At 32.1% G+C, this 27858-nt stretch overlaps 1 protein-coding gene across 1 annotated transcript; it reads right to left on the bottom strand.

Annotated features, from left to right (window-relative positions):
- Positions 1-210: 210 nt before the first annotated feature.
- LOC145252631 (DNA-directed RNA polymerase III subunit RPC8-like) lies at positions 211-27858 on the bottom strand. The gene is made up of 8 exons (XM_080112356.1): positions 27640-27858; positions 23894-24061; positions 19786-19882; positions 17514-17600; positions 13074-13137; positions 12060-12146; positions 11497-11611; positions 211-8115 (listed from the first exon to the last, which is right to left on the bottom strand). The coding sequence occupies exons 2-8, from the start codon at positions 24002-24004 to the stop codon at positions 8065-8067; spliced, it is 612 nt and encodes a 203-aa protein (XP_079968482.1). The 5' UTR covers positions 24005-24061; positions 27640-27858; the 3' UTR covers positions 211-8064.

The raw sequence follows: 27858 nt of genomic DNA, 5'->3' as shown, positions 1-27858 counted from the left end.
ATAGCAGCTATTTTACCAGCTAAAACCTCAGAAAAAAATGGTTAAAGAAAAAAAAAATGCAGTCGTTTGACTGCTCTGTGACTTACACCCCAGAGTAGATGCATTTTAAAAAATGGTGACACACACAGACATAGTGAGTTTTATAAATTAGATTATGATTTCTGAAGCAAAACTTATTTTCATATTTTAAAAGACTGGAAAAACAAAATCTATAAATAATATTTTATTTTTCATTACAAATGGATATTAACAATGCTTATATACAAGGAGATATACACATGTGAGCACATGTACAAAGAGAAAAATGTTACTGAAAAAAGTCCACAATAAAGAGTTTTCATGATAATGCAATTAAAAAAAAAAATAGACATTAGATATTGTTACAATTTGCACTTATTAAAAATGGATATCCATGCAGATAAGATGCAATTTTTCAAATAAACATTGCTACAGACAATCCAGTTTTAATGTCAGAGGTTTTCGGCATGAGGAGGAAAGAAAATTAAATTTGAAAGTAACATAAAAAAAAAAAAAAATTGAAAAATACATCTACTCATATATAAAAGGCAATTTGTGTTGGTGTGTATGCAAAAACATTCTCTATGGACTTTGAAATGGCTAGGCCGATTTTTAAAAAATTTCAAACAAATATACTTTATGCATCTGTCTGGGAGTGTTCTTAGATTTTGTATCAGAAGGCCTTTGATAAGTATTAAAAATTGGTATGCAAAAAAATCTGATTAAAGAATGAACAGTCTGATTTTGACCAAAGTTAACACCCTTCTCAGCCTAACATTACACTGCGGTTGAGGATTAACTAGAGCAATCAATCAATTTGATTGAAAAATGGGCAATTTCATATTTCATGGATTTTGATGACAATAAAAGTATTGGAAGTATGAAACATTTATTGATCCTTATTCAATCTCAGGTCTCCCTGCTAGTATACATTCATTTACACACACACTGGTGCAACCAGATCAGGCTGTCGGAAAATGGCTTCCTGTCCCAAATGCTCCTACATTAACACCCTTTTGTTTTTGTTTTGTTCAACTCTTTACACAACTAAATCATGTTCTGCAAAGCCCAAAACAAAAACAAATCCCCCCTCCCACCTTTTTTCACCCCCCCCCATCCCTACTCAACCAAACCAATCTCTACAAATAAATATGCGAAGGTATACAGAGCTTGAAATCTAAAAAACCTTTTAAAAAATAACTAGATTTAGCACCGAGTGACCCGAAAGGAGTTGATATACCACAAAACAAAACAATCAAACCAAGCCATGAAAACTAATTTCTAATTTTCTTTGATAAAGTTTCTCTTAATAAAGAAAAGAAATGTTAGTCAAGCAAATGTGTTGGATTTATTTCGATTTTGTTGACTTTTATCCTGGTACAAATCTTATATAAGTAAATGTAAATACCTTAAAATATGCTTGCCCTGTTGGCGGGGCATTAAAATATGCTGACTACTCCCCTGCAGAGGGTAAAAGTCCCTCAATGGAGCCACCTGTAGGCCGTGGGTGGTGACCCGTGACACCTTGGAACTGAATCCTGGTGGTTGAGGGATGTGGAAGATGGGAACGAGGTCCTCTTCCTCCTAACACACCACTTTGGACCTTACCTCGGCTAGATGGGCAGTTGGAGAGGGTCGCTCCAATCAATCGGCAGGTCATGCCAAATTAAATCCAACGAACACAACCATAAATACACCTACACCCTCAACAAAGGGATTTAGCAAGCAGTGGCTCAAGTGTTAATCTTCTCGTTGGACAATGGACTTAACATGGCTGAGAGACTGACATTTTTTTTCTAAAAACATATGAGGCTATTAAATGAATTGTTAGTAAAAATGAAAGTACCACAGATGTTTGGGTCCACCAACAAGCAGAGTAAACCCCTCCTGTTTCCTCGTCGGGTTGAGGCGAAAGGGGTCACCCCCTCGACACCTTCCACAAAGGGCTCTGCGATGAGTGGGAAAGCTTATCCAAAGAGCACTTCGCAAAAAACTGTCTATGTTCACTCAATAGATAATGGCAATTAAAAGAACCACCAGCTTCAAAGGGAGATCACTCCTGTTTCTGCAATTGGAATTTATACCAACGTGCTAAACAAAAATATTCTCTGCGAGTGCAACAACCAAAGGTGGGAACAAGAAACGCCACCCAAGACACGCATGTCCTGCCACAAGAACTTGTTACCACTGTGGAGCAGTGGGCCATTTCAACCAATGCTGCAAAGGATGTACATGAAGTACAACAATGTCTCGTATGACACCAACAACGCCTGTCTAGGCGTCACATCAACAGACTAGATGACTAACATGGAGAGTCATTTTAAACGTCAACTGGAACCCTCTAAAATTTAAGTTGGATTCTGGTGCTGACATTATAGCAATTCCTGAACACGTTTAAAGAGAAATGAAATGTATACCATGCCCCGAAGCTGCCAACGAATCCCTTCACGGCCCACGACTGCATGTTACAGAGACAACCAAACAATCACCAACAACAAACAAAACAGTAATATTTATCCTCCGCAACTAGAAAAAACATTACTGGGCAGACCAGCCATTAAAGCCCTGAACCTAGTAACAGTACACCCGAGTTTACATGACCCGCAACAAGCCTATGGCGCAAAATGCGAAATACCTAAATTATTCTCTGGTGTAGGCAAATTTGGAGGAGGATACAATATCCTAAAGCCAAACGCAGAACCTTATTCCATCCCAACACCATGCCGTATACCACTACCTCTAATGAAAGAAAGTGAGGAACTACGGAGGAGGGAGGAAATGGAGGTCATCAGTAAAGTGGAGACGCACACTGAATAGTGCTCACCCATGGTTGTGGTCCCTGAACCAAACAGGAAGATCAGAATATGTGCCGACCAAACTGAACAAAAATGTCAAACATGAGTCACACATGTTACACACTATTATCCCAAATTAAGCGAAGCAAAATAATAAGCAAATCGGATGCTAATAATGTGTAGTAGCAAATCCTACTTGCAAAAGACTATCACACACTATCTTCATAAGCTCGTTTGGGTTGGTTGGTTGTTTTACGGCATACCAACCCTTTTCAGGTTATTTAAAGCCAAATCCAGTGATTTTGAAGAAAATTTTTTTTTAATAGAATATATTTGTTTTTTTCAAATGGAATGGTCGATCAGATTGGCAAATTCATCCAAATTTGGCAGAGATGACAAAACCCCTACACAATCTAGTGAGCCCCCCCCCCCAAAAAAAAACTTAATCTGGGAAGCGACACAAAGCAACCGCATTCAGTGCAATCAAGTCAGCATTGTGTGCAGCCCATGTTGTTATCATACAGCCGACGGATAAGAACCAGAGTATCAGCAGGTGCATCCTGTGATGGTCTGGGACTTGTACTGTTACGAATGCAGAACAAAAACAAAATGCACCCCATTACGCATGCATCATGAGCCATGTTAAAGACTGAAAGATGCTGTGCGCAGACCAAAAAAAAAAAAATGCCTGGCAACAACATGGGCATGTGATAGATTTGCAGACTATCTCATCGGCCTAAACTTCCAGGTTGAAACAGACCACAAGCCACTCGTACCTCTACTAGGAGGCAAAAACATCAGTGAACTACCAGCAAGAATACAGACATTCTGCATACATCAAATGCATTATGACGATACTATTCACCATGTCCCAGGCAAACTTATCAAGAGCCACTGTAGCCAAAGGTCAAACCAAACAAGATAGAGATCTCAAAAAAACTCTACAGCATTTGTCTATGCCATAATGAGCTCGCTACTTGCTATTGATAAATGCCTAAAACAACTGACCATTGCCACTCAAGCCAATGAAGTATGCAAATATATCTAACTGCATCAAGAATGGATGGCCTCCCAAAACCACTAATTTAAGAAAACCATACTGGATCCACCATCATAACATCACTGCAAAAAACAGATTGCTCATGCATGGCAACTGCATCAGAATCCCACTGTCATGGAAACCAGACATAATCAACCAAATGCATGCCAGCAATCAAGGGATTAGCAAAGAGCCCGCCAATCAATATGGTGGTTAGGCCTATCTAACCAAATAAAAACCACTGTGGAAAACTGCACATCATACACAAGACTGAAAAACCAACTAGCAAAATCACTAATGACAACGAAGCTACCAGTAAGATCATGGCATACAGTAGCCTCTCACTTGTTCCAACTAAAAAGTCAACCCTACATAATAGCCATTGATTACTTCTCTAGGTACAAAGAGATTGTCCTGCTAACATCCATCAATTCCCAAGTGGAAATTTGTTACTTGCTAGACATGGAATACCAGCCATCCTGAGAACAGAGTCCATAAGCCGATACACCTCCATGGAACATCACGTTAACAGTCTACATTATTCCCAAAGCAGCCGAAGCCTGTGTAAAAACCAATAAAGAAGCTGCTAAAAAAAAAAAAAAAAAGCAGAAGAATCATACATCTCATTGCTCACACACACAATGAGTCTCAGCCAAAATCTGCTTATGGCAAGACGACTTATAATCAACATTCCAACCCACCCAAACCTGCTCAGCCCCGGATGGCCTGATTTAGATGCTTACACAGGAGAGATAACATATGAAAAGCCTAACAGCGCTACACACTACATGAAACACAATGCAAAAGCATGGCCAGCACGCCAGACTGGAATGAGGGTATGGATAAGAGATCAAAATGGTGAGGGCCAAGAAGCCACTGTTATCAATAACACCTCCACCCTCCGTTCCTACCTCTTGCAAACTAGTAATAAAAATCACAAAATCACCAGCACATTATAGGCAAACTAACACAAAGTGGAAGTGAGCTGGAAGGCAATCAAATGCAACACTCAAAACTGCACAAACCACCCCATAAGACCTTTAACCCTCATAAAAGTTTGTTTGTTTAACCAGCATATCAACCTTCTTTGGGTCATTTAATGCTGTATACAAGATTTAAATTTTTGATATTTTCAGAATCGATTTTCGCTGGGTATATTCGGCCAATGTTTTGGTTCATAGTTTGTTATTTGATGGTTTTTATATTTTATGGTAAAGATTTGCTTGTTTTAAGAAATTTAGAATTAACCCTCATAAAAGGGGCAATGCATAGATCTAAACATATCAAAACCACCCATCAAACTGCAGTTAAAAAAAATAAAATAAAAGGTTTAGACACCGCAACATAAATTCACTATAAAAAGAAAAATGAGAGATGTTGTATATTTGACTAACAACCCTAATTGACATCACTTCCTTCTTTATAATTAAAAGAAGAGGCAGTCGCCATCTTAGTCGCACCAAATACACACTTGTCTTATTGTCCTTCAAGCTTACGAACACGACAGAGAGGGGAGTCTGAGATCGTTGTCTGATTTTATATTGGTTTTCTAGCTACCTCTCACCACCTGAAATGATTTTAGCTAGAGACTAAAAAGGTGTTTTCTCACTAACCTTTGTATGAAGGGATGGAAGTATATATATTTATTTATATACAAATAAATACACATTGATCTTTATTATCGAGTGGAGGATTGTTTTTTGTTTTGCCATTCAACCACTGCACCACAACAGAATTGGCCCTGCATAGTGTTTTAATAACAATATCCATTTGAAATGTTGCATTAGCATGAAATCACATTGAATAAAGACTATTTTACATAATACGTTTGGTGGTTCTTGGAAAATTGCATTTCAAATAAAAACATTTAGATGTATTGGTGTGTTATGCAGAAATAAGAATCCTCACAAAAAATTAGAAACCAAAAAGATTGAGTAAAAGATTGATAACAAGTAAAAACCAATTTTATTGTAAATTACAATCATATATTAAGTCATCAATTCTTAACTTCAAGAGTGACATTTTCAACTACTTTACAGAAATTTTCAGTATTTATTTCCATCAATGGCTGATCGAAAAAAAAAACATAAGATCAACATTTATTTTAATAAAAATTCCACGTAATCATTTTTTCTAATTTTTTGTTATTCTACTTATTTCAGTGTAATATGCAAGTGTTTTTACTTTATATGCAATTTTCAATTGTGACTAATATTAAAGAAGCACCAAATGTTTTCCAAGTCATTATTCATATCATATCGTTGAATATTTTCATTTTCCAGATTTTTCTTATTATATACACACACACAGTTTCAAAACTTTATCTGCTTCAAAATTAATAATATCAAAACTATTCTAGTAATAAGTAAACGAGAAATTTAAAAAAAAAAAAAAAAAAAAAAAGCAATTTTTTTTTACTGCATTATTTATATTATGTCATCTGGCTTTAGATTTACTGCCATTTTGATGTATGCAATATGAGAACATCTTAAAATAATTATTCGGTGGACCTATATAATGCCCCCCCCCTCTTCTTATATATATATATTTATTTTGTCTTTAAAATTTTTTCATGGATTAATATTGATTGGACACTAATCTACCAGATTATCCCCTTCAACTTCAATATTTAAGGATTTTTAGGGAGTGCTTAGTTTCTAAAATGATGTTTTAGTAAATCGATACGCCATATTGGAACCAGTGAGTATTTGAAGGCCACATTGCTTTTTAAAATAGGTAATCTGGCAACCCTGTTCACCCATTCTTTTCAAAATATATTTCTTTTTCCCTACAAATGTTCATACATTTCTTATAAGATTTGGTGATGCAGAAAATGAAATGACTAAGTTTGCAGCAAATAATGTCAGATAAAAAAATTCACATTATAGTTAATTGTCTTGCATAAAATAACAAATTGTTATTGTTTCATTTTTTTCAGTATTAGAAACTGGTCAAAATGTGCCAGAGTACCAACGAAAGACCTACTTTTAAAAAGTTGGTTTTATAGGTATTTGGATCTGTTTAGAACGAATATCACATTTAAAATTGTTGCTGACAAGTAGTTTTTATAATATTAAGATCTTTATTATCCAATGTAGCCCCGATTGCGTTTATTGGTTGCCATGTTTGTTTTTGCATGCAGTAAAAATGGAATGTGTGCACGCAAAAACAAACATGGCGATCAATGAAAGCAATAGAGAATACATTGGATAATAAAGGTCTTAATATCATAGAAACTAGGTAGGTACTCTAGTACACTTAGACTGAAGCACTATATCTCCATTTTCATTTATTTGGATTCAAAATGTTTTTGTTTGTTTTTAAATTCCTTTTTTGCATTCCTAAAAAAAAAAAAAAAAAAAAAAAAAAAAAAAAATTGTTAGGACAAAAGAACAACGACCAAGGGGACTTAACTTCTTTTCAGTTTCAGGCAGAGTTAACCTGTTTTATCTCTTATGCGAGTTCTTGCACAGAGACGCGAGAATGGGACAAGATAGGTACTGGCTTTGAATCCAAGTAAATGAAAATGGAGATATAGTGCTTCTGTCTGTGTGTGTGTGTGTGTATATATATATATATATATATATATATATAGTCCATGTATCATATGAATTGCCGCTTTGTAAATAAAGCAAAAACACTATTACATCACGTGGAAAATAGTAATATATCCAAAAACTACGGAAATTCATTGAGTAGAACAACTGCTATTGTGTTTTTAGTTCTAAAAGAAAAGAAAAAAAATGTCACTACAGACAAAAATATTACAGCCATGACACAAGTAATCTAAAACATTTGTTTCAGAATTATGCCCCAGCTTTTAACCTCCAACTGCCTACTTTATAACATCTAAGAAAAATGCGATTTTACCCAATTTTCAGTAAAAATTACTTTTAACTAGAAATAACTTTCTATTCAATGATTTTTCGTAATTTTTGGATATATTACTATTTTCAGCATAACAATTAAGCATGTAATATTGTTTTTGCATAAAACAACATATTTAAAAACAATCGATCTGTTGACCATCTTAACAAGCACTTAACATTCATATTTAATATATGTATATTTTTTTGTGTATGAAGTTTTGTTATTCATCTAAAATACAATTTTGATGTTATTGAAATTTAAATAGAAGCTGACTTTTTGAAGACCCTGTATGCACACACACACACACACACACACACACACACTATTATAGACGAGGCAGTGTCACGAGTTCCACCATGAATGCAAACCAAGCCCAGGCTCACTGATTGAACCCTGGAAAAAAAAAGAAAAAAAAATTTTTTTTTAAATTAAAACATGAATAACAATAAAACAATTTTCAGTTGTTGCCCAGAAATTCAACCTATTTAAAAAGCAAAAATACAGAGAAATCTTTGATGTTGTAACGAATTAAAAATGTCATATTCCAAAAATTATGTAAATTAATTAAGTAGTCTTTTTATATAGAAAATCATTTTTTAATGATTTTTGAGGTTAATAGTAATTTGTAGCCATTAGAAGGTTAATTTCAATCTATTTCCCTGCAATTCAAATTGAGTTGTCTCCCTTTATTAAATATGGCCGAACCATCGCTTTCTCATAAAATCTGATTTTCTTAGTTAAACAACAAACAAAATATATACTTGATCAATTTACATCATTTTTGGAATATGACATTTTTCTCCAGACTTTCTGTATTTTTGTTTTTAGGTAGAATTCTGCAGAACTCAATTTTCAAATAAAAATTCAAAAAGAATATTCAAGTAAACATTCATTAACTATACAAATTCATGCATAAATTGTGTGCAAATTTTACTCACTTAATATATCTCGTCCGATTTTCAAAGTCAGACCCAAATAGCAACCTGTTTGACACTTCAGACAAGTTTGATTCAGACTACTATATTTTGGAGTTTTGTCTTCCACTATTTTATTGGCATGAATACATTTTATTTGGCTTTAGTCTTTTCCTGAAAATACTTATTCCTGCTAAGAAAACCGTTAGAGCCAAACATACAATGCAATTTTTTTTTTCTAAATAATTTATTTATTTTAAAAACTTGAATTTCTGACATAAGACATAATATTTCTGGTGATTCTCCAGATTTTTTTTTTTTTTTTACACATTGTAGTCATCACTTATCAAGGCCTGGAAGCCACTCGGGGATAAGGGTTATTGCATGTACAGTTTAATATTTAAAACTGTTTGTAAAAAGAAAAACAAACAAAATAGAACAAAAAGCTTATTATGCAGATTAAAAAATGTCACCAAAATTTATGCAAATGCATCCAGTATCCTTAATTAAAAAACAAACAAACAAACAAACAAAAACAACTTTATTGGTGAAATCGCTTAATGGCTATTTTCAGCCTTCATTAAATCAATAGACATAACTCAAACTTTAGTTTAAAAGTTAACAAAGCTCCCCCCCTCCTCCTCATGCAAATATTAAGAATAGCTTTCTAAATTTTATTTTAAAAAAATAAAAATAAAAAATACTGGATGAATTTGCATGAATATTTTTTTTAACCTACCAGGCAAGCACAGAAATTTTTTATGCAATTTTCTTTTTAGATATTACTGTTAATCTGAAGAAGAAACATCTCAACACACATAGTAAACGTAACTTCACATATTGACATTTGAACTGTAAGTGTTGACAACATCAAACCAACTTACTATTAATAAGTTTGTAATATGTCACTAAAAAGAAAATTGTCTATTATGATTATGACGTCACACATTGAAAATTCGATTTTTTTTTTAAATACAAAAGTTTACATTGCTTGACATCCAACTGTTTCTAAATGTAATTTAAATATCTTCAAGCTTACAAAATGGGGACTATATTTCTGTGGTGGCAGTGCAAAGAAACCAATGGCTAAGTAACTACTGTAACATATACAAATATTATAAAAAGGAGAGAGAGAGAGAAGGTTAGAGAAGACAAGCATGTTAGAGACGTGGGTGATGTCACTGCCCTAACGAGAAGTCATGCATGGCAGAAGCTTCAGCCTCTGTCCCATCGATGAAACGTTGCATCCCTCTGCCTGTTCTACAGGTATTTTAATGGTGAATGCTCTGACGAACTACAGACACTTGTGCCCCCACGACGTAGACACCCTCGACAAACCCGACAGGCAGCTAAATCCCAACCCCACACAGTAGAGATCCCTAGATGTAAAAAATCTTTCTACTCCAGTAGTTTCTTCCCCAGAACTGCTAGACTCTGGAATTCCATTCCAGGTTCCTACTTCCCTAACTGTACTGACATGCAGAAGTTCAAGTATAACGTGAACCGACATCTTGCTGCCCAAATCCCAACATAGTGCCCCAGTAGTTGCTGCCCCTGATAGTAGCCCCCTACACCAAAGTGGCAATGTGCCTTGTTTGGGGTGAAAATGTAATTTAAAAAAAAAAAAAAAAAGAATGGGGAAATAAATGTTAGATAAAAACAAAGAAAACAAAGAAAGAAAAAACAAAGAAAACAAAGAAAGAAAAAACAAAGAAAACAAAGAAAGAAAAAACAAAGAAAAGAAAAAAAACAAAGAGAAAAAAGACAGAAAGACAAAGAAAAGGACAAAGAAAAAGAAAGTCGAGATTACTTGTCCTATGTTCCTCGCGACATACTCTGCTATATGTTGGGTCTACATATGCAACGTTACATCACGACTAGCAGGCACCCGCTGCATAAAAACAGTGGCTGCACACAGGAGCCTGAAACTGCACAATTTCAAAGCGATTGTCATGATTATGGGAAATATATGCTTTTTGTCAGTCAAAAAGAGTTGAATAAAAGGAATGACATTTTTGCTTGAGTTTTTTTTATGACATGCAGTCATTTATGCCAGTTTGAACTGTCATCGACAACAATTTTTGTTTTGAGCTACTGATCTATTTGTCAGAGTGCTCATGCTACCACTTAGTTGAATTGACCCGAGTACAACTGTTGCATTGAAAACATTAATGTTAGAATAAAAATAATCCGACACTAAAAAAAGATGTGATTATATTGCACAGAGTTGGCATTTTGTACGTTCTTTTGATTTTCTTAAATAGAAATGTATTTTTTTTTGTAAAAGGTTACAGTTCTTGTCCACAATTCCTGATATATTAAAAAATGAAAGAATCTGTACGATGTACATTCTTATGAGTAAACGAAAATATATTCTAAAAAACTTGTGTAAATTTATAAAGTAGTTTATTTTTAAATAAGAAAATCGAATTTTATGAGTAACAAAATAGCAGCTGTTTTGTCTACCGTTTTGTAAAAACTATTTAAAAAAAAAAAGAAAAAAAAAGATAACTCAATTCAAATATGCGAAGCTACTGGATCAATTTCTGAAAGATGATACTTTCGTTTCATCTTGGGTATGTACATCATACAGATTTGTTTTTTTTGTTTTATTTTTTTTTTATTTTATTTTTTTTATTTTTTTTTTTTAGGAAATTCTAGACAAGAACTGAAGTTATTTTTTATTATCTTTAATAGACAAAATATTATTCAATCAATTTAAAAAAGTGTTTATGTTTAGAATAGCAGGAGTGATATCCAATACTGTGTTGTGCTAAACTTGTTCTTTTAAGTGCTACCATAATTATAGAAGTGACTATTAATTTGGTCAACTTAAAAAAAAATGTCTTATTTAACTCACAATTAAGGTGTATGGAACTTTTTTAGCTTCTATATCGGAAACATCAGTTTCTTCTGAACTGCCTTCTGGGCCGGTAGGGGTTGTGTCAACAAATGTTTCGTCTACAATTCGAAACCTGTAACAAAATTTTTTGAAAGAGTAAAAAAAAAAAAAAAAAAAAGTAGTAAAATGATAAATGAAAGATCAAAGGAAGAGGAGGAGGAGGAGAAAAAGAAGCAGAACAAGAGACATAACAGGAAAAAAAAAAATTTTTAATTAAAAAGTGTGAAAGAAAAGTGGAAAAGAAAGAGTTAAAGGGGGAGGAAGAGAAAGCAAAGCAGGAAAGAAAATAAAAGGGGAGAGAAAAGGAGGTAAGAAAGAGGAAGAGAAAGAGAGGGTAATGGTAAAAGAGGTAAAGATAAAAAAATAGAAAATGTAAAAAAGAAAAAGACGTGAACTGAGAGGAAAATAAAGAGAGGATAAAAAGAAAGTAAACTGGGGAAGAGAAAGAAAAGGGGAGAAGGTAAGCGGGGGGGGAGAGAAATAAGTAAAAAGGAAGAAGAAAAACAAGGAAAAAGAGTTACCTGATCTCTTCTCCAATGTCCATAAAAAGATCATGTTTTTCATCTTCATTTTCATAAAGCCAAATCCAAAGTTGTTCTTGTTCATCACTGTTAGATTAAGGCAAACAATGAAAAGAATAGAGAAGCCGAAAATACCTACACGCATACATATATTAAAGTATATAAAGTCAAGTACGCCCAATGATGGAGTACTGTTGCCACATCTGAGCAGGAGCTGCTAGAAGCAGTTTATCCTGCCTTGACAGAGTTCAAAATAGATTTCATAGCCTAGTGGGGGATGCCCTTTTCTCTTCCCTGCAACCTCTTTCCCCACAGAAGAGAAGTTGTGAGCCTATCTCTGCTTTATTGTTATTTTCATGGCAAGTGCTCGTCTGAGCTTCAATTTATGCCCACCCCCCTCGCCAAACTTTCACGAAAAACACTCCTCTAGCCAAAATCACTATCAGTAATTTCTCCGCACTCTTCACTTGTGCTTAAACCTAAACATAGATTCCATGAACAAAGCTCCTTTCTTACAACTGCACAGCTGTGGAACTCTCTTTCGTTTGCCTGCTTTTCAGCTGACTACAATTTGATTGCCTTCAAGTCCAACGTAAACAAGTTCTTGATGAACTGTCCCCCTAAGTAATCCAATTTACAAAATTTCCACTACTTATGTTTTACTACGCTATAATCACATTGACTAATGTATACCCATTAACCCTTATCCTCGATTGGCCTCCAGGCCTTGATGAGTGGTGATTGCTGTGTAAAAAAGTATGCATATCATCAAACACTGATGTTGGATTTTTATTTCTAATCAGAACATCTTTGCAGTTTGCACCACTATATGGAGGGGGTATATAATCACTACCTGGTTCACTTTGTTGCCATGTCGATATAAATATAAGACCGTAACCATCTATAAATGACAATTTCTATTTTAACTCTATTTGAATCAGAATGTTTCCAGAGACAAAAACAAAACAAAAAAACAAACAAGAACATAACACTTTTCATTTGATAAAAAGATACAATCTGGACGGAAATTGGAGCGCATCACTTGGGATCAAAATATCATCAAAAAATCCAAGCGAAACTGAAAAGAAAAAAATAAATTTGAGAAAATTTGGTGCAAATCCACAATTCAACCTAAAAAAAAAAAAAAAAAAAAAAAAAAAAAAAAAAAAATCAAACAAAATTCTTTATGAGGTAAGTACTGGTCACAGAACAAAAATATTAAATCTCATAAATTGATCAAGCATTTTTTTTATATAGAAAAGTCATTTAACAACTTTTGGCAATTAATAGTAATTCATAGGCATTGCAAGACTGATTTTGATCTCTTATTTCTGTCTCTGTAGTCCGAATTGAATTGTCTCCCTTCATTTATTAAATATGATCAACTGAGATATACATGCCCGCTTTCTCATAAAGTTTCATTTTCTAAGAACAAAAAAAAATACTTCAATTTATATGATTTTTGGAATATGACATTTTCGTCTGCGAGAGATTTTTCTGTATTTTGTTTTTTGTAATTAGGTTGAAATCTGGACAAATATTGAAAAATCACCAGTTATTGCAATTTAGAAATCTTGACTAATAAAAATATCTGATTAAATATTACATGTGTAGGTGTGAATAAGTTGGATATATAAACATTTTAAAATTGATTAATTAATAATTCATTCAAAATAATTAAAAAGAAAAAATATAAATTTAACTAACAAAATTCTATTAAAAAATTCTATTAAAAAATAATTTTGTAAAAAACTATAACAAGCACCGACTCTCTAGCTTTTAGAAGTTAGAAAAAAAACAAAAAATTTAAAACTTTATAGAATTCCCCCATAATAAAACACAAAAATAAAGAAAAATTTGCATGATGAAACAAAAATCATATTCCAAAAATCATTTAAATTAATAAAGTAGTTTACTTTTAAAAAAAAATAAAATAAAACTATCTCGCCCACCATTTTGAAAAAAATCTCAAAAACATAACTGAATAATAATACAAAACTTGCAAGATTTGTTATAATACCTACAAATCCCCATTAATCACTTAAAAATGAGTTTCTTTATAAAAATAAATACTTAATTTTCGTGATTTTTGGAATATGATATTTTTGTTTCATCATGCAGATTTTTCTTTGTTTTTTAATATAGGAGGAATTCTGGATAAGAACCACATATTTAATGAAAAGTGATCAATTCGCTCACAAGAAAATAATTAAAAGAAAAAACAAGGTTTGTGTGTGTGAGAGGGGGGAGATGTAAAAAAAAAAAAAAAAAAAAAAAAAAAAAAAACCCCTGAGCAATAACAGGAAGACAGAGTTAGTATAGAATAAAATTTTTATAATAATACAAGTTGGATGGAGTGCCATAAGTGTAAGCAGTGATGATTAGGGTTAATGATGGTGTGGTAAACATTAAAACAAGTGATAGGACAATTCCAATATCTTTTCCAATTCCAATCAATAACGATTCCAATTCTTTTAAAATCAATGAATATTTAGCTATAGTGCATTATTTTTCAGATTACTATAAAAAACCCACGTAATGTGTGCATATATTTTCACAAACATAAAAATACACTTGGTGAGGAGGGATCTATAGATTTTAAGTTTATTAATGATTTAAAATCAATAAATATTTATCAGTTTATCATTAGTTCCAGGAAAATTAAATTTTAAACATAAGCAAACCAAAAAATAAACAATTAAAAATCGTTTCTGATACCCCATAATGGGGTTTTACTAAAAATGTATGACTTAAGTTATGCCCGATCAATGTACAAATGACTACTGCTGCTGTTTGGCATAGAAACAATGTGTAAAGCAGGAACAGAATCGGACATTTAAGTCGTGATGAATTTTAGTCATGCATAAGGAGCTTTATGACTAAATAATGTACGATTATTTGCTCTTGCTGCTGATTTGCTAATAAAGCAAGTTAAATACGGACAAACTACTGGGCTTGCCAACACAAAATATTGTAAAAACCTGTTGTGGTATTATTAAAATACACAATAAAATGAATTTATTAAAGTTTTAGTTGAGGTTATTTTTTGGCAAATATGTTTTTAGATTCATATAAAAAGTGTTTACAAAAAAAAATTATTTTTCAAAATATTCTCACTTAAGGCAGAAAGTAAATAGATACGTAAGTACTTATTTCCATAAACTGAATGACTGATACAATTATATTTTTCCAATTCTGTGTGCCACCTTTTTTTCATTAAAAATCTTTGCAAGAAAAAATAAACAAGTTTATTTTTTTTAGATTAGTCATGCCTTCATTTCACTAATTATGCACGATTAAAATTAAACACGATTTTATGTACGTCTAATTAAATCCTAAAAGAGGGAGACAGTTATTTGGCACACTGTATTGGAAAAAAATAATTCTCAGTTGTTAAAGGTTTAATTAGTCAAAGCAACTTTGACAATTTCAAGTTTAATTTAAAAAACAAAACTAACAAAAAACAAGCAATAGTCGATAATAACTTTAAAAATGTTTAAGAAAACTTTAAAAAATGATTTCTTTACTTTCTTCTTTTTAGAAATGAAACAGAGTCATGTCATAATAAAACGGAACTTTATACAATATTATTTAAAAAAAACAAAAAAAAAAAAACAATTTTTAAAATGATAGTTATTTACTTGCCTCCACATGAGGTAAGTTAGACATGTTTTAAATGTGAGGAAACCTATTTCCCCCCCAAATGAGACATTTCTCCAGTCTAAGGATTTCTTCTACTTTTTACAAAGATTTTCTAGTGTTAAATTGTTATTATGTTACAATAAATGAAAATTTTAAAGAAAAAGGTTACTTGTAAAATTTAATTTGCCAACAAAAAAATTTTTTTAAATAATAACTCAGCTGAAACTTGTGACTGACTAAATTCATTTTGTTTTTTCTTCTTTATTAAAGAAATAAACTTATTTTTTAAAAGAGATTAAAAAATAAAAAAGTGGCACATTGGGTTGAAAAAAAGTCTCAGTGTTTAAGGGTTGGTTGGTTGTTTTACGGCATATCAACCCTGTTCGGGTTATTCAATGCCGAATCCAAAGATTTTGAAGAAAAATATTTTTAATAGAATATATTTGTTGTTTTCATGTCGGTTTCTATTCAACCCATAGTTGGGACCTTAACAGGTACTACCACTCTGGGTCAGAGTGGACCTGGGAGCAATGGTAATTAAAGGGTGGCTCTACACTCCCCAAAGCCCACAAGCTGGGGCCTCACCACTGGATATAGTTTAAGGTCATATCCAGGACCCCCATTGAGGGACTTTTACCCTCTGCAGGGGGGCAGTCAGCGTATTCTAATGCCCCACCGACAGGGCCGTGTTTAAGGGATTAGCCAAAAATAATCGCGACTGTCACTAAGGTTGTTTTATTATTTTTTAATAGCACTTTTGTGTAACAATGAATATTTAATAAAAATTGGGAGTTTTTAGTAAATATCTTTTTAAGTGTGGACTTAAAAAGATATTTACCAAAAAATAATCTCAAAACTTTTGAGTAAATTTGTTTTATAGTTTATTACAAGATTGTTTTACAATATTTTATGCTGACGGATCAAGTCGACCGCCTGTGTTGAAATTTCTTTAATCAACAGCAGTAGCAGCAATTAGTTGTACACTAATCATGCTTAATTTTTAGTCATACATTTAGTAAAACTGCCCCATAATGTTCTGATTTTTATGATTCCTCAATTCTGATTACAAAGATTTTCCCAAATCTCAGTACTCTGCACATCAAATTTCGAGTCTATAGACTGAAAATTGACAAAGATATTGTGTAGAGAAATGTACACAGACACACAAATGCACACTTTCACTTTTATAGATATATAGATTTAAACTGGCAATTTATAATACTATGGATTTTTAAAAGTTTTTAGGTACTTGTACATTTTAGTCAAGACATTAAAAAATGAAAATACCGAATAAAGTTTAAATTGTATGTATCCGTTATGGGACAAAGTTCTCTGAAAAAAAATTTCACTTAATTTCATCTAGTTTTTTTTTTTTTTTTTTTTTTTTTTTTTTTTACAGCGAAAGAACAATTTGTTATGATACTGAGCAAAATGTTCGATTTTTAGGAAGAAAAGCTAGTATTAGAGATGGAGAGGGGGTGTCAGCGCTTTAACTGGAGTTATCTCCCTTCGTCATTTCTAAAATTCAAACAAATTTTTTTTTTTAAATCCAAGATGTCTGCCTTCAACGCGCTCTCATAAAAAACAAGTTTTTCCGCTGTAAAAAAAAAAAACTACTTGATGAAATTAAGTGAAATTTTTTTCGGAGAACTTCGTTCTATAACGGATACATACAATTTAAACTTTTTTCGATATTTTCATTTTTTAATGTCTTGACTAAACTGTACAAGTACCAATTTTTATATATTGAAATTGAACTATGAACTTTTTTTCATGTTTATTTCAAGATGCGAGTGAAAAAAAATGAATTACCTTGGACTCCATCTTTACTGCTTCCTTTAATCCTACCAACAAGTATTTCATCCATGTGCGGCCGGAAGACAACATAACGAAAATGAACTTGAAAATAAAAGAAAAAAAGAAACTATGATTTTTAAATATGCAAATAAATGTATTTTTGTTCATAAAAAGTAAATTCCATAATTAACAAGATGAAAAAACAAAAAAAAAAAAAAAAAATTAATTTAGCAGACATATACACACACAAAGAAAAACATTTTTTATAAATAAATCAAAATTGTAATAAAAAGAATTGTGTTTCTGAATGTTTTAGATGAGGATTGATCACTTATATTTTCACAAGACAACACTCAAGATGAGAGCAGTAGTCCCAAGAATCAAAATATAAAAAAAGAATTAATAAAGTACATTCATTTACAAAATATACTTTATTTCAAAAATAGTAAAGTGACATATGCACCACCTGGTAAAATGCATTAATCTAAAGATTATGGATTAAATACATACTTTTCAGATAACGTTTTTTTTTTTTTTACAACCTACTTGTTCAATTTTAAGTCACGTGTTCAGTTTGTATGCAAGTTTAATGAAAAATTAATGTTCTTTAGAGTTAATATTTCCAGAGGAATTCTTTAACGCACCCTAAAATAATTATTTTACTTTTTGAAAAAAAAAAAAAAATATTTTGTAAGTTTAGCAAAAATGATAACCTCAACACAAAATTCTGAAAAGGTATTTATAAACAAGATTGAGCTGTAGAGGGGGGGGGGAGATGGTAATGCACAGTTGAGAGATCTAGTAGGGAAAATTTTATGTTAAACCTACTACTTGTACTTATTTCGACATTCACCTTGGAGCAGTAGGGCCGGCTTTATCAAAGAATTTGTTCTGCCTCAAATGAATGCTGACCAGGCATGACAATCCACCTCAGCAGCAGATGCAAGAGTTAGCCAATCATGGTTCCAGCGGCGAACCTAGGATCAACTCAGTATCAGGTTTCACTGTTCTGAGCCAGGTTTTCAGCTGACCTCTGTATCGCCTTTTTCAACCTCGAGGAAGGTCTGGTTCAATAACTTTGTAGATGAAATCATCTAGGTGACGAAGAAGAATGCGATTGAACCAGCAAAGACATCTCAAGAGAAGAGTTTGACGAAGAGAGGATACGTTACAGTGAGAATGAACAATGATATTTGAGATGAACAGCCGCCAATGCACATAAAGGATGCGACGCAAACAGTAGTGATCCAACACCTCAAACTTTCATAGGTCGCTTGCTTTCATCAACCAGGTTTCACAGCTGTAATAAAGAATGGTATGGACAAAAGCTTGATAGATGCAGATTTTAGTTTGGTTTTATGGTATATCAACCCTTTTCAGGTAATTTAATGCGAAATTCAGTTATTTTGGAAGCAGTTTTTATTCTTCAAGTTCTTTATATCTTCAATATTATTAATAGAGTTTTGGTTTGGTTTTGTTTTAAGGGATATCAACCCTTTACGGACTATTCAATGCCAAATTCAGTTATTTTGGAAATAGTATTTATATTGCATCCAGTTATTTTGTAGAATATTTTATTCTTCAAACTTTTTGTATCCTTAATCGCTAGTTTGTAGTGTTTGGTTCGGTTTGATTGTTTTATAGTAGATTTTATCGTTTTTATTCCCTGTCCTGCAGAACATGAATGAGTTTTGCAATGGGAGAGAGAAAAGGGTTACAGTATTAATATTTGGTACATTTTAAGTTAGGAAACCAGTCAGAAAGTGGGAGTGATAGAAAGAGAAAGAGGAAATGGGAAGAAAGAAAAAGGGGGAAAAGGTGGGTTGTTGTTTTTGCAGAACATAATTAAGTTTTGCATAAGGAAAAACGAAAAGCATCAATGTTAGATGCATTTCGTCTCAGGAAGCCAATATCTTCAGATCTGGTAGCACCAGTGCAGATTTTAGTATCTGTTAAACCTACATAGAAAATTAAAATCTTGCCTGAAAATTATATAATCTCACAAAAGACGTCTGATAAAATTCTCTGCAATCAGTGTGAAAGATCTTTTTTTTTTTTTTTTTTTTTTTTTTTTTTTACAAACCATTCATTCTCAGTAGTAATCATAGTTCTAGGACATTATCATTCACATACAAGGGCATCTGGCATACCACAGCTATCCATTTTGGGTTCCTTTCTGCTTGTTGCATACAGGCCAAAAGAACTACTCATGCAATACTACAATTATCCCATTGCTTTGTTAAAAAAAAAAAAAAAAAAAAAAAAGACTATCTTTAATGTTACTTACCAACTGTGTGAGAAGCTCCATCCCCAGGAAATAAGTAACTGTCTTTTATTTCAATCAGATCCCATAATGCAATGCACAAACCAACATTGTGGACAACCTTCAAATAAATTATCAACATTATAAAAATTAAGTTTTTTTTTTCTCTCTTCAATGTAAGCATTGTTTAAATTTAAATCTAGTACAAGAAGTTTAGAAAGCAAGTACAATGCAGAATTTAAAACAAAAAACAAACATTTATTGAATATCAACCAAGTTTCAGCAATATAACACCAACAGGAATAAAATAAATTTAGAAAGTAAATGTGAAAATTCCAAAAAAAATCCTATATGAATAATTTATCAAACAAAAACAACAAAAAATAAAGCAGCAAATTGAGTTTGATAGAATTAACTCCCTTGGATTAATTCTATTTCTTAGAAAAAAAAAAAAAATTATAACATACTAGCTTTACCCGGCGTTGCCCGGGAGTTTCGAGGTGTGTGTGTGTGTGTGTGTGTGTGTGTGTGTGCTCGGGCGGGGTGTTAATCAAAACATACGAATAAGCGAAGTAAATATTTTAAAACTTAAAAAAAAAAATCGAAAAAAAAAAAAAAAAACTAACGAAAGGCAAACGAATGATGTTAAATGTAAAAATAAGAAAAATAAAAATAAAAAAAAACACAAAAAAGAAAACAGGAAAACGAACGTTAAAACTTCTTTAAAAAAATCTGAAAAAAGGTATCTCACACCACAATTCGTACCCAAAACCTTTAGATAATGAGGCAGCGCTCTAAGCAACTGAGCTAAGACGACGTTGACGAAATTGTGTCGGTTTTTTTAAATATTTAAAGTAAATCATGTTCCGACGTCATATGACGCATGCGTAGAAGCGAACTTGTCATGAGAGAATGGTTTTTGCTGACCCCTCTCTGTAGAAAACTGATGATTTTAGAGTGAAGAAATTAATGTTTTTGGCCAATTTTTTGATATTTGTCAGGCGAAGGTTGGAAGTTTAAAATGATACTGATCTCGTGAAAATCTGTGACCCGTGTCGAAAGTTTTTGCGAGACATACAAACAAACATACACACATTTTCGCTTTTATATATATAGACTAGCGAGGGGTACCTGGCGTTGCCCGGGTGTTTGAAGGTGTGTGGGGTGGGGTTAAAAAAAAAAAAAAAAAAAAGTAAGTATGAGGATCGAACCCGAACCGTTGAGGCAAAGTTGTGAGAAAAAAAAAACAAAAACGTGCGACGTTAACCATTGCCCCACCGCAACATGCTTATGGAAACGCGTTTGAATTTATTTAATTACTTGGATTTAGCAGGTGCTCGTTTTAATAATCAAGTTTGACTGCGGGATTTCATTTACTGCTGAACGCTCCCCCCCCCCCCAAGATGTTATAGGAAAAAGACTAACCCACATGCGGCGAGCGACAAATATTGAATATTTATCTTCCCGAAATCGAGCAAATTAAATAGACAGGTGAGCTTCGTTGTTAACTCAGATATTACGATTTATATGTGATATAAAAAGTTTTAAAAAGTTGTGAACCGACCGACCGCTTCTCTGAAAGAAGCCTTTTGTAGACACACAGAAAAAGCGAACACACATACATACATACACTTTCGCTTTTATATATATAGATGAAAATATGACACACATACATGACAAAAGTAGATTCTTGTCCAGAATTCCCTCTATATATATGGCTGGCATGTGTCTGTTACAAAGAAACAATAGCTGTGTGCAGATACAAACCTTGAACTGTATGATTTCAAAAGCTATTAGCTGAAATGTGTGACTATAGCAGCCGAAATTGCTTGTTGCAGTAAAAGTGTTAAGTGTGGAGACATTATGTTGAACAAAGATGGCGGTAGTAAATCAAATCATCAAAAAAAAAAAAAAAAAAAAAAAAAAAAAAAAAAAAAAAAAAATCAATGCAGTCACAATCTCGAGTGTTGAGCAAATCATAATAATAAAGATGGTGGTAAAGAATCAATGCAGTCATAATTCAGTTGTTTCAAGACGGAGGTTGACAGCAAACTGAATTGAATCCAAAATTCAATCTTTTTATAATAAAGTTGGAAGCTGATTGTCCTAACTGTAAGTTATAAGCAAGATCGTCAAAATCATTGGGGTCATACACTCATAAATCAAAAACATTTTACAAAAAAACTCTTTGTTTTGTTTTTTCAAAATCTGCTGCATGTTTCTGGCTTGTACTACAACAGGTTGTTAGGAAATTAGTCGTAGATTTTTTGGTGCACGTCCAGAGTTTAACTTTGAAATGAAAAATGAAAATACAGAAAAACCTTCATAATGTATGTACCTGTCATGGATTGAAGATGTCATATTCAAAAAAATAAATAAATAAATAAATAAAATAAAAAATGCATCAAGTAGTTTTTTTTTTATTAACCAAGATTAAATTTTATGATGAAGCTAAATGTGTCTTGATCTGACATGTTTAATAAATGAAGAGAAACAATTCAATTCAAACTAGCAAGATGAAAATCAGCCTTGTAATGGCTACGATTTACTATTAAAATTGCTGAAAATCAGAAAAGAATGATTTTCTACAGATAAAAAAAAAACAAAAAAAACTACTAGATCAATTTACATAATTTTTTAAATATATTTTCATTTTGTGACCAATATATACATCATAAAGATCTTTCTACATTTGTTTTTTTAATTAGGTTGAACTTGCACTGAATTTTTAAAAACTTAAAATTTGAGGTGGCTATTTTTGCAATGTTTTTTAGAAGTTTTACATTGTCCATTCATATAACTCCAATTTAACATCATGTGTCTCTCCAATATTAGTGACATCACAACCCTTCATAACTCAAGGGGAGACAACTTTAAGCAAAATTAAAGATACTTGTACAGTTTAATCAAGACATTAAAAAATGAAAATATCGGGAAAAAAAAGTTTAAATTGTGCGTATCTGTTATGGAATCAAGTTCTCCCAAAAAAAAAAAATAAATAAAAAATAATTTCACTTAATTTCATCAAGTAGTTTTTGTTTTACAGCGAAAAAACAATTTGTTACGATACCGAGCAAAAGGTTCGATTTTTAGGAAGAAAAGCTAGTTATTAAAGATGAGGAGGGAGTGTCGGCACTTTAACTGGAATTATTTCCCGTGGCGTTTTATAACTAAAAAAAAAAAAAAAAAGAAAAAACTACTCAATCAAATTAAGTGAAATTTTTTTTTTTTTTTTTTTTTTTTTTTTTTTCGGAGATCTTCAGTTTAAAACAGATACGTAGAATATAACCTTTTTTTTTTTTTTCTCAATATTTTCATTTTTTAATATCTTGATTAAACTGTACAAGTACCAAATTAAACTACAATATGAAAACATCTGGCATTAATATAAAAATCAAAGCAATAACACCAGGAATTAAAAAGAGAAAAAAAAAAAAAAAATTGAAGGCAGGGAAGAGATGAACAGAACTTTCGCACTAGAATAACACATGGAAGCAATGAACACAACTGGGATAAGAAAATCATAAACAAAACTTAAAGATATAATATTTTTGAATTTTTGACATGAGAACTGATATGGATTGTTTGGATTGTTCAGACTACTGTTCTCATCTCGACTGATATTCTCACATCTTAGCAGATAAGATAAGAGTTAATACAAAAATCGGTACTAGTGCACTTATTGATCCGTGCTGAAATAATAACATTATTTAAAAAGCCATTCTTAACATGGGGAGGGGAGGGTGTTTAGTACTTATTCTATACTTTAACCTTACAATTGAATAAAAACACATATAAAACTTTAATTAAACTTGGAAATACGATTTAAAAAAATAGCGCGGATCAGTAAGGGCACCCAAAAATCAAAACGACTCAACACTCTTTGGATTTTAGAAACATATCACACATTTTGATTGCTATAGTTTGTCAGGAAAAAAAAAAAAATAAATAAATAAATATTCTTTTCACCATTCATTAATAAGAGCCATCGTCAAGATACACTTAAAAGATCGGAGCTTACATCAGCCGAAACATTGTAAGAATAACACAAGATGAGAATAGTAGTCAAAACAATTCTGGACAAGCAGCAATAAAGAAAAGTAAAAAAAAAAAATGGGGCAAAAATATTTACTTTATTGGCAAACTTTTTGTTGAGAGCATCGATCGTGGCTTCCGTGAAATTGATGTGAAAAATATGTGGCATGATACGCACAGTATCTTTCATCTCTGCTAACACAAACATGGTCAGTCTTTCATAGAGACAAGGATTCCCCAAAAAAGAAAAGTCTTAGATTCCACTCTGTAAAGAAAAAAAAATTAAAGAGTATCTTTTTGCTTTGCTTTATTTTACTTCAATTAAAATTCTCAGAAATCAAGGGATCCCTACTACCTGGGTCTATGTTTGATCTCTATATGAACAAAATGTTTTTACTATAGGCTTTAAAAATAAAGGTCCAAGATTCAATTTGAAATTTATTTATCTTCAAAGTGCACTTTTATAAGTTTTACAAAGTAAGGTATAAAAATTTCATTTAAATTGAATCAAAAAATTACCTTGGATTTATTTTATGTAATGTACATTCTGTTGCAATTTAAAAACGTTATCTTTCATCTAACAATTAATGATATAGATATAAAATTTTCAATTATTTTTTTTAAAAAGTGCAACAGAATGTATATTACATAAAATAAATCCAAGGTAATTTTTTGATTCAATTTAAATTAAATTTTTATACCTTACTTTGTCAAATTTATAAAAGTGCACTTTGAAGATAAATAAATTTCAAATTGAATCTTGTACCTTTATTTTTAAAGCCTATAGTAAAAACATTTTGTTTAACAATTTTCATGCCTTGGATGAAATGCTTTTCTAACTTGTATATAATGGTAAAAACATTTATTGGAAAGTCTGTAAGAAAATATAATTTCATTAAAACAATTTTTGAATTAAAGCAACATTGGATTTTTTTTGTTCTTTTTTTTCTGAAACATTTTGAATTAAAGCAAAATTGCCACAGTAACAAAATAGTTTTAATTTTTTGTGGCACCTATTGAAGGGTCAACAATATATTACAGTTTTAATTTTTAAATTAATAAAAAATTTGAATGGAGAGAAGCGCCATCTGGCAACAGTTTAGTGAAATGCACAAAAAAAAAAAAAAAAAAAAAAAAAAATGGCGCCGTCCATGTAATGCAGCAGTGCCATATTAATTTTGCTCTAATTGACCAGTTAACTATGTTATAGTATATTTTTCTTGTGCTTTCTTAAGAGTTATCTATATGATCTCATTTGAAAGTGTCGTTCATATATGCATATGACCTCTTCTCTAATATGTATCTTTTGTTTCATTTTACTTTAATTTACGTTCTCAAAAATCAAAGGGTCCTTTCTTGCAGCTAAAACTTGATGCCTATATGAGATATATAGATATTAGAAGTTAAAGTATTTTTATTTATTACATTTTCACCCCAAACAAGGCACATTGCCACTTTGATGTAGGGGGCTACTATCAGGGACCTAAGTTGCAGGGGTACTATGCAGAGAGTTTAGCAGCAAGATGTTTGTTCACATTACACTTGAACTTCAGTCAAATGTTGAGTTAGTAAAAACGGCCGCCATCTTTAAAATTCAACTTTTGTTTGTTTAACTTTAAAAAAACATTGTCTTTTGTGGTTCTGGAGCAAAATTTGATAGAAAGAAAAGAGGTGTTGATGTTTCTATTATTGAGTTTAAGGACAAAGTGTTAAAAGTTTGTAAGAAAGTAAGAGGGGGAATAAAAAGTGATGGCTGGACATCCACTGTTAAAGGTAGAATATGTTATGTAGCTGACTTTGTTTCACAAGAAGTATGTTATCACAGAACATGTTTTGCAAACTTTTGATTCCAATAAAAAAATTACTAAGTCATTCTCCTCTGCTGATTCTTCTACGAAACAAAACCTTGGTAGATCAGAGGTTTCAGAGAGAAAGCAGACATTTCTGGAAGTTGCTAATTGTTTGCAGCAAAATAACAAGGAGCAACTCACCATTGTCAATCTTGTTAAAAACGGAGGAAATTCTCGAGGACACTGGCCTTGAACCATACAGTCTCTCATACATGAAATCTCGATTGCTAGAACATTTCGAAGACAAAATCTTTGTGACTGAAATTAATGGGAAACCTTCTGTTGTTACATTCTTAAGTACAGCAAAATGTATTCTCCATGAATTCTATGCACAGAGTCGCTCAATAGAAAACTTAGAATCAGAGGCCATTAGAATCATAGAGACGGTAGCCAAGCTTATCAAGTAAAAATATCCAGCCAAGTTCAGAATATTACCAGTCTAAGAATGAAAGTTAAAACAAGCAAAAGTTGGAGTTTAAAGATGGTGGCTATTGACCCCTTTCGGCAAGGTTACTTGTGGTAAACTTTTTTTATCTGAAGGAGAAGTTATTCATGACTAATATGCAAGTTTGTTAAGAAGTTGCTTGAGGTTCAGCCACATTTTGACTGGACAATATTCCCCAGTAACTCCCTTAGGGGTACACTTTGAGATCAGGAAACACTTCTATCATCTTCACCGATAGATTTTACAGAATATATTTTTATATATTATGTAGATTCTTTTTATAAACATAACACACAAACATTGAATTATATATATATATATATATATATATATATATACCAGATTACATGTCTACAAAGCTTGCGTGCTCAGTACTCTCCTCTATGGCAGTGAGACATGGACCACCAACACAAGACATGCAAGGAAACTGAACAGCTTCCACATGAGATGCTTGTGTCGCATCCTGCAGATCAAGTGGCAGAACAGGATCCTCGGCATCGAGGTATGTGGACAAGTCAACATGTGCAGCATACATGCAATAATCTAAAAAATAAAACAGCTGCAATGGTTGGGACATGTCAGGAGAATGGACATGGAGCACATCCCTAAAGCGCTTCTCAACAGCGAGTTGGCTAAGGGCAGAAGAAATGCAGGCTGCCCTAAACTACACTACTTAGATGTTTGTAAGAGGGATATGAAGCATGCATGGGGAAGTCTGGCTGACAATTGCCCTGTTTGGTGACAGGCAGTACGACAGAGCACGTTCAATGCAAAAGATGCGTGTGAGGAATCAATTGCAGTGAAGAGAATCAGGTAGAAGTAGTAACATTACCAGCTCCAGCAGCCATCCAGTCCACCTCCATCTGCACCAAGTGTGCAGGAACTGCAGGTTTGCTTTCCCTATACACAGATTCGAAAAGTAACTCATCTTGCCTTTGATAAGATTTATTTGTTATATATATATTTTTAATCTTTGTGTATAGTAAAACAAACCTCGCTCGATTAAAAAAAAAAAAAAAAAAAAGTGTACGATATATGTACAAAGAAAGTGAAAGAAAACCGTTTGCGCACTTCAGGGTGCAGTCATTAAAAAAAAAAAAAAAAAAGTTTACGCAGGGTCTACGTTCCCCGTGAAGTACCAAATTAAATTTTGATTTTCGCAACCGGTTTTTATACACAAGTAACAAATACAGATGCTGAGATTCTCAGCAAAACAGCCTTTTTGTTTACGTCACCGACTAAAAAGATTTACTCAGAATCGCTATTTAGTCGAACTTCTTTTAAATATGAATTTTTTTTTTTTTTCGCAAATAGATTATAAACGAACAGGTAAAGTAAAATAAAATGTGTTTCGTTAATTTTCCAACTGGATCTAAAAAATAATTTACGTCGATAACAGTAATGATTACCTACAATAAAATATAGCACATAATTTTGTCGAAAGAAAAAATGTTTTCCTTCAATACCTTAAAACAGCACAGAGAAATATTTCGTCAAAATTTTTCAAAATAAAAACTTTTTTTCTATGGAAAACAAACAACAATTTACCCGTTTTCGAAATTTCTTTTTGTCAATTTATCGCCATTCTCACTGGGCTGGAATGTTAATAAAACACGTGTTTTTAAAAGATGCCATTGCCATAAGTTTTTATAGCATCAAACTAGCGTAAATATTCAGTGTCAGCATGCGATGGGCTTGATATATGTGGAAATGCAAAATCTGCTTCCGGTTAATGAAGATTTTTTTTTTTTTTCCCCCACTAACAAT

The sequence above is a fragment of the Euprymna scolopes genome, chromosome 29, assembly GCF_053919585.1.
Source record: "Euprymna scolopes isolate OS-2025 chromosome 29, ASM5391958v1, whole genome shotgun sequence".
Lineage (NCBI taxonomy): Eukaryota > Metazoa > Mollusca > Cephalopoda > Sepiida > Sepiolidae > Euprymna > Euprymna scolopes.
Note: the sequence above shows the minus strand (reverse complement) of the source record. Positions and strands in the feature narration are given on the sequence as shown.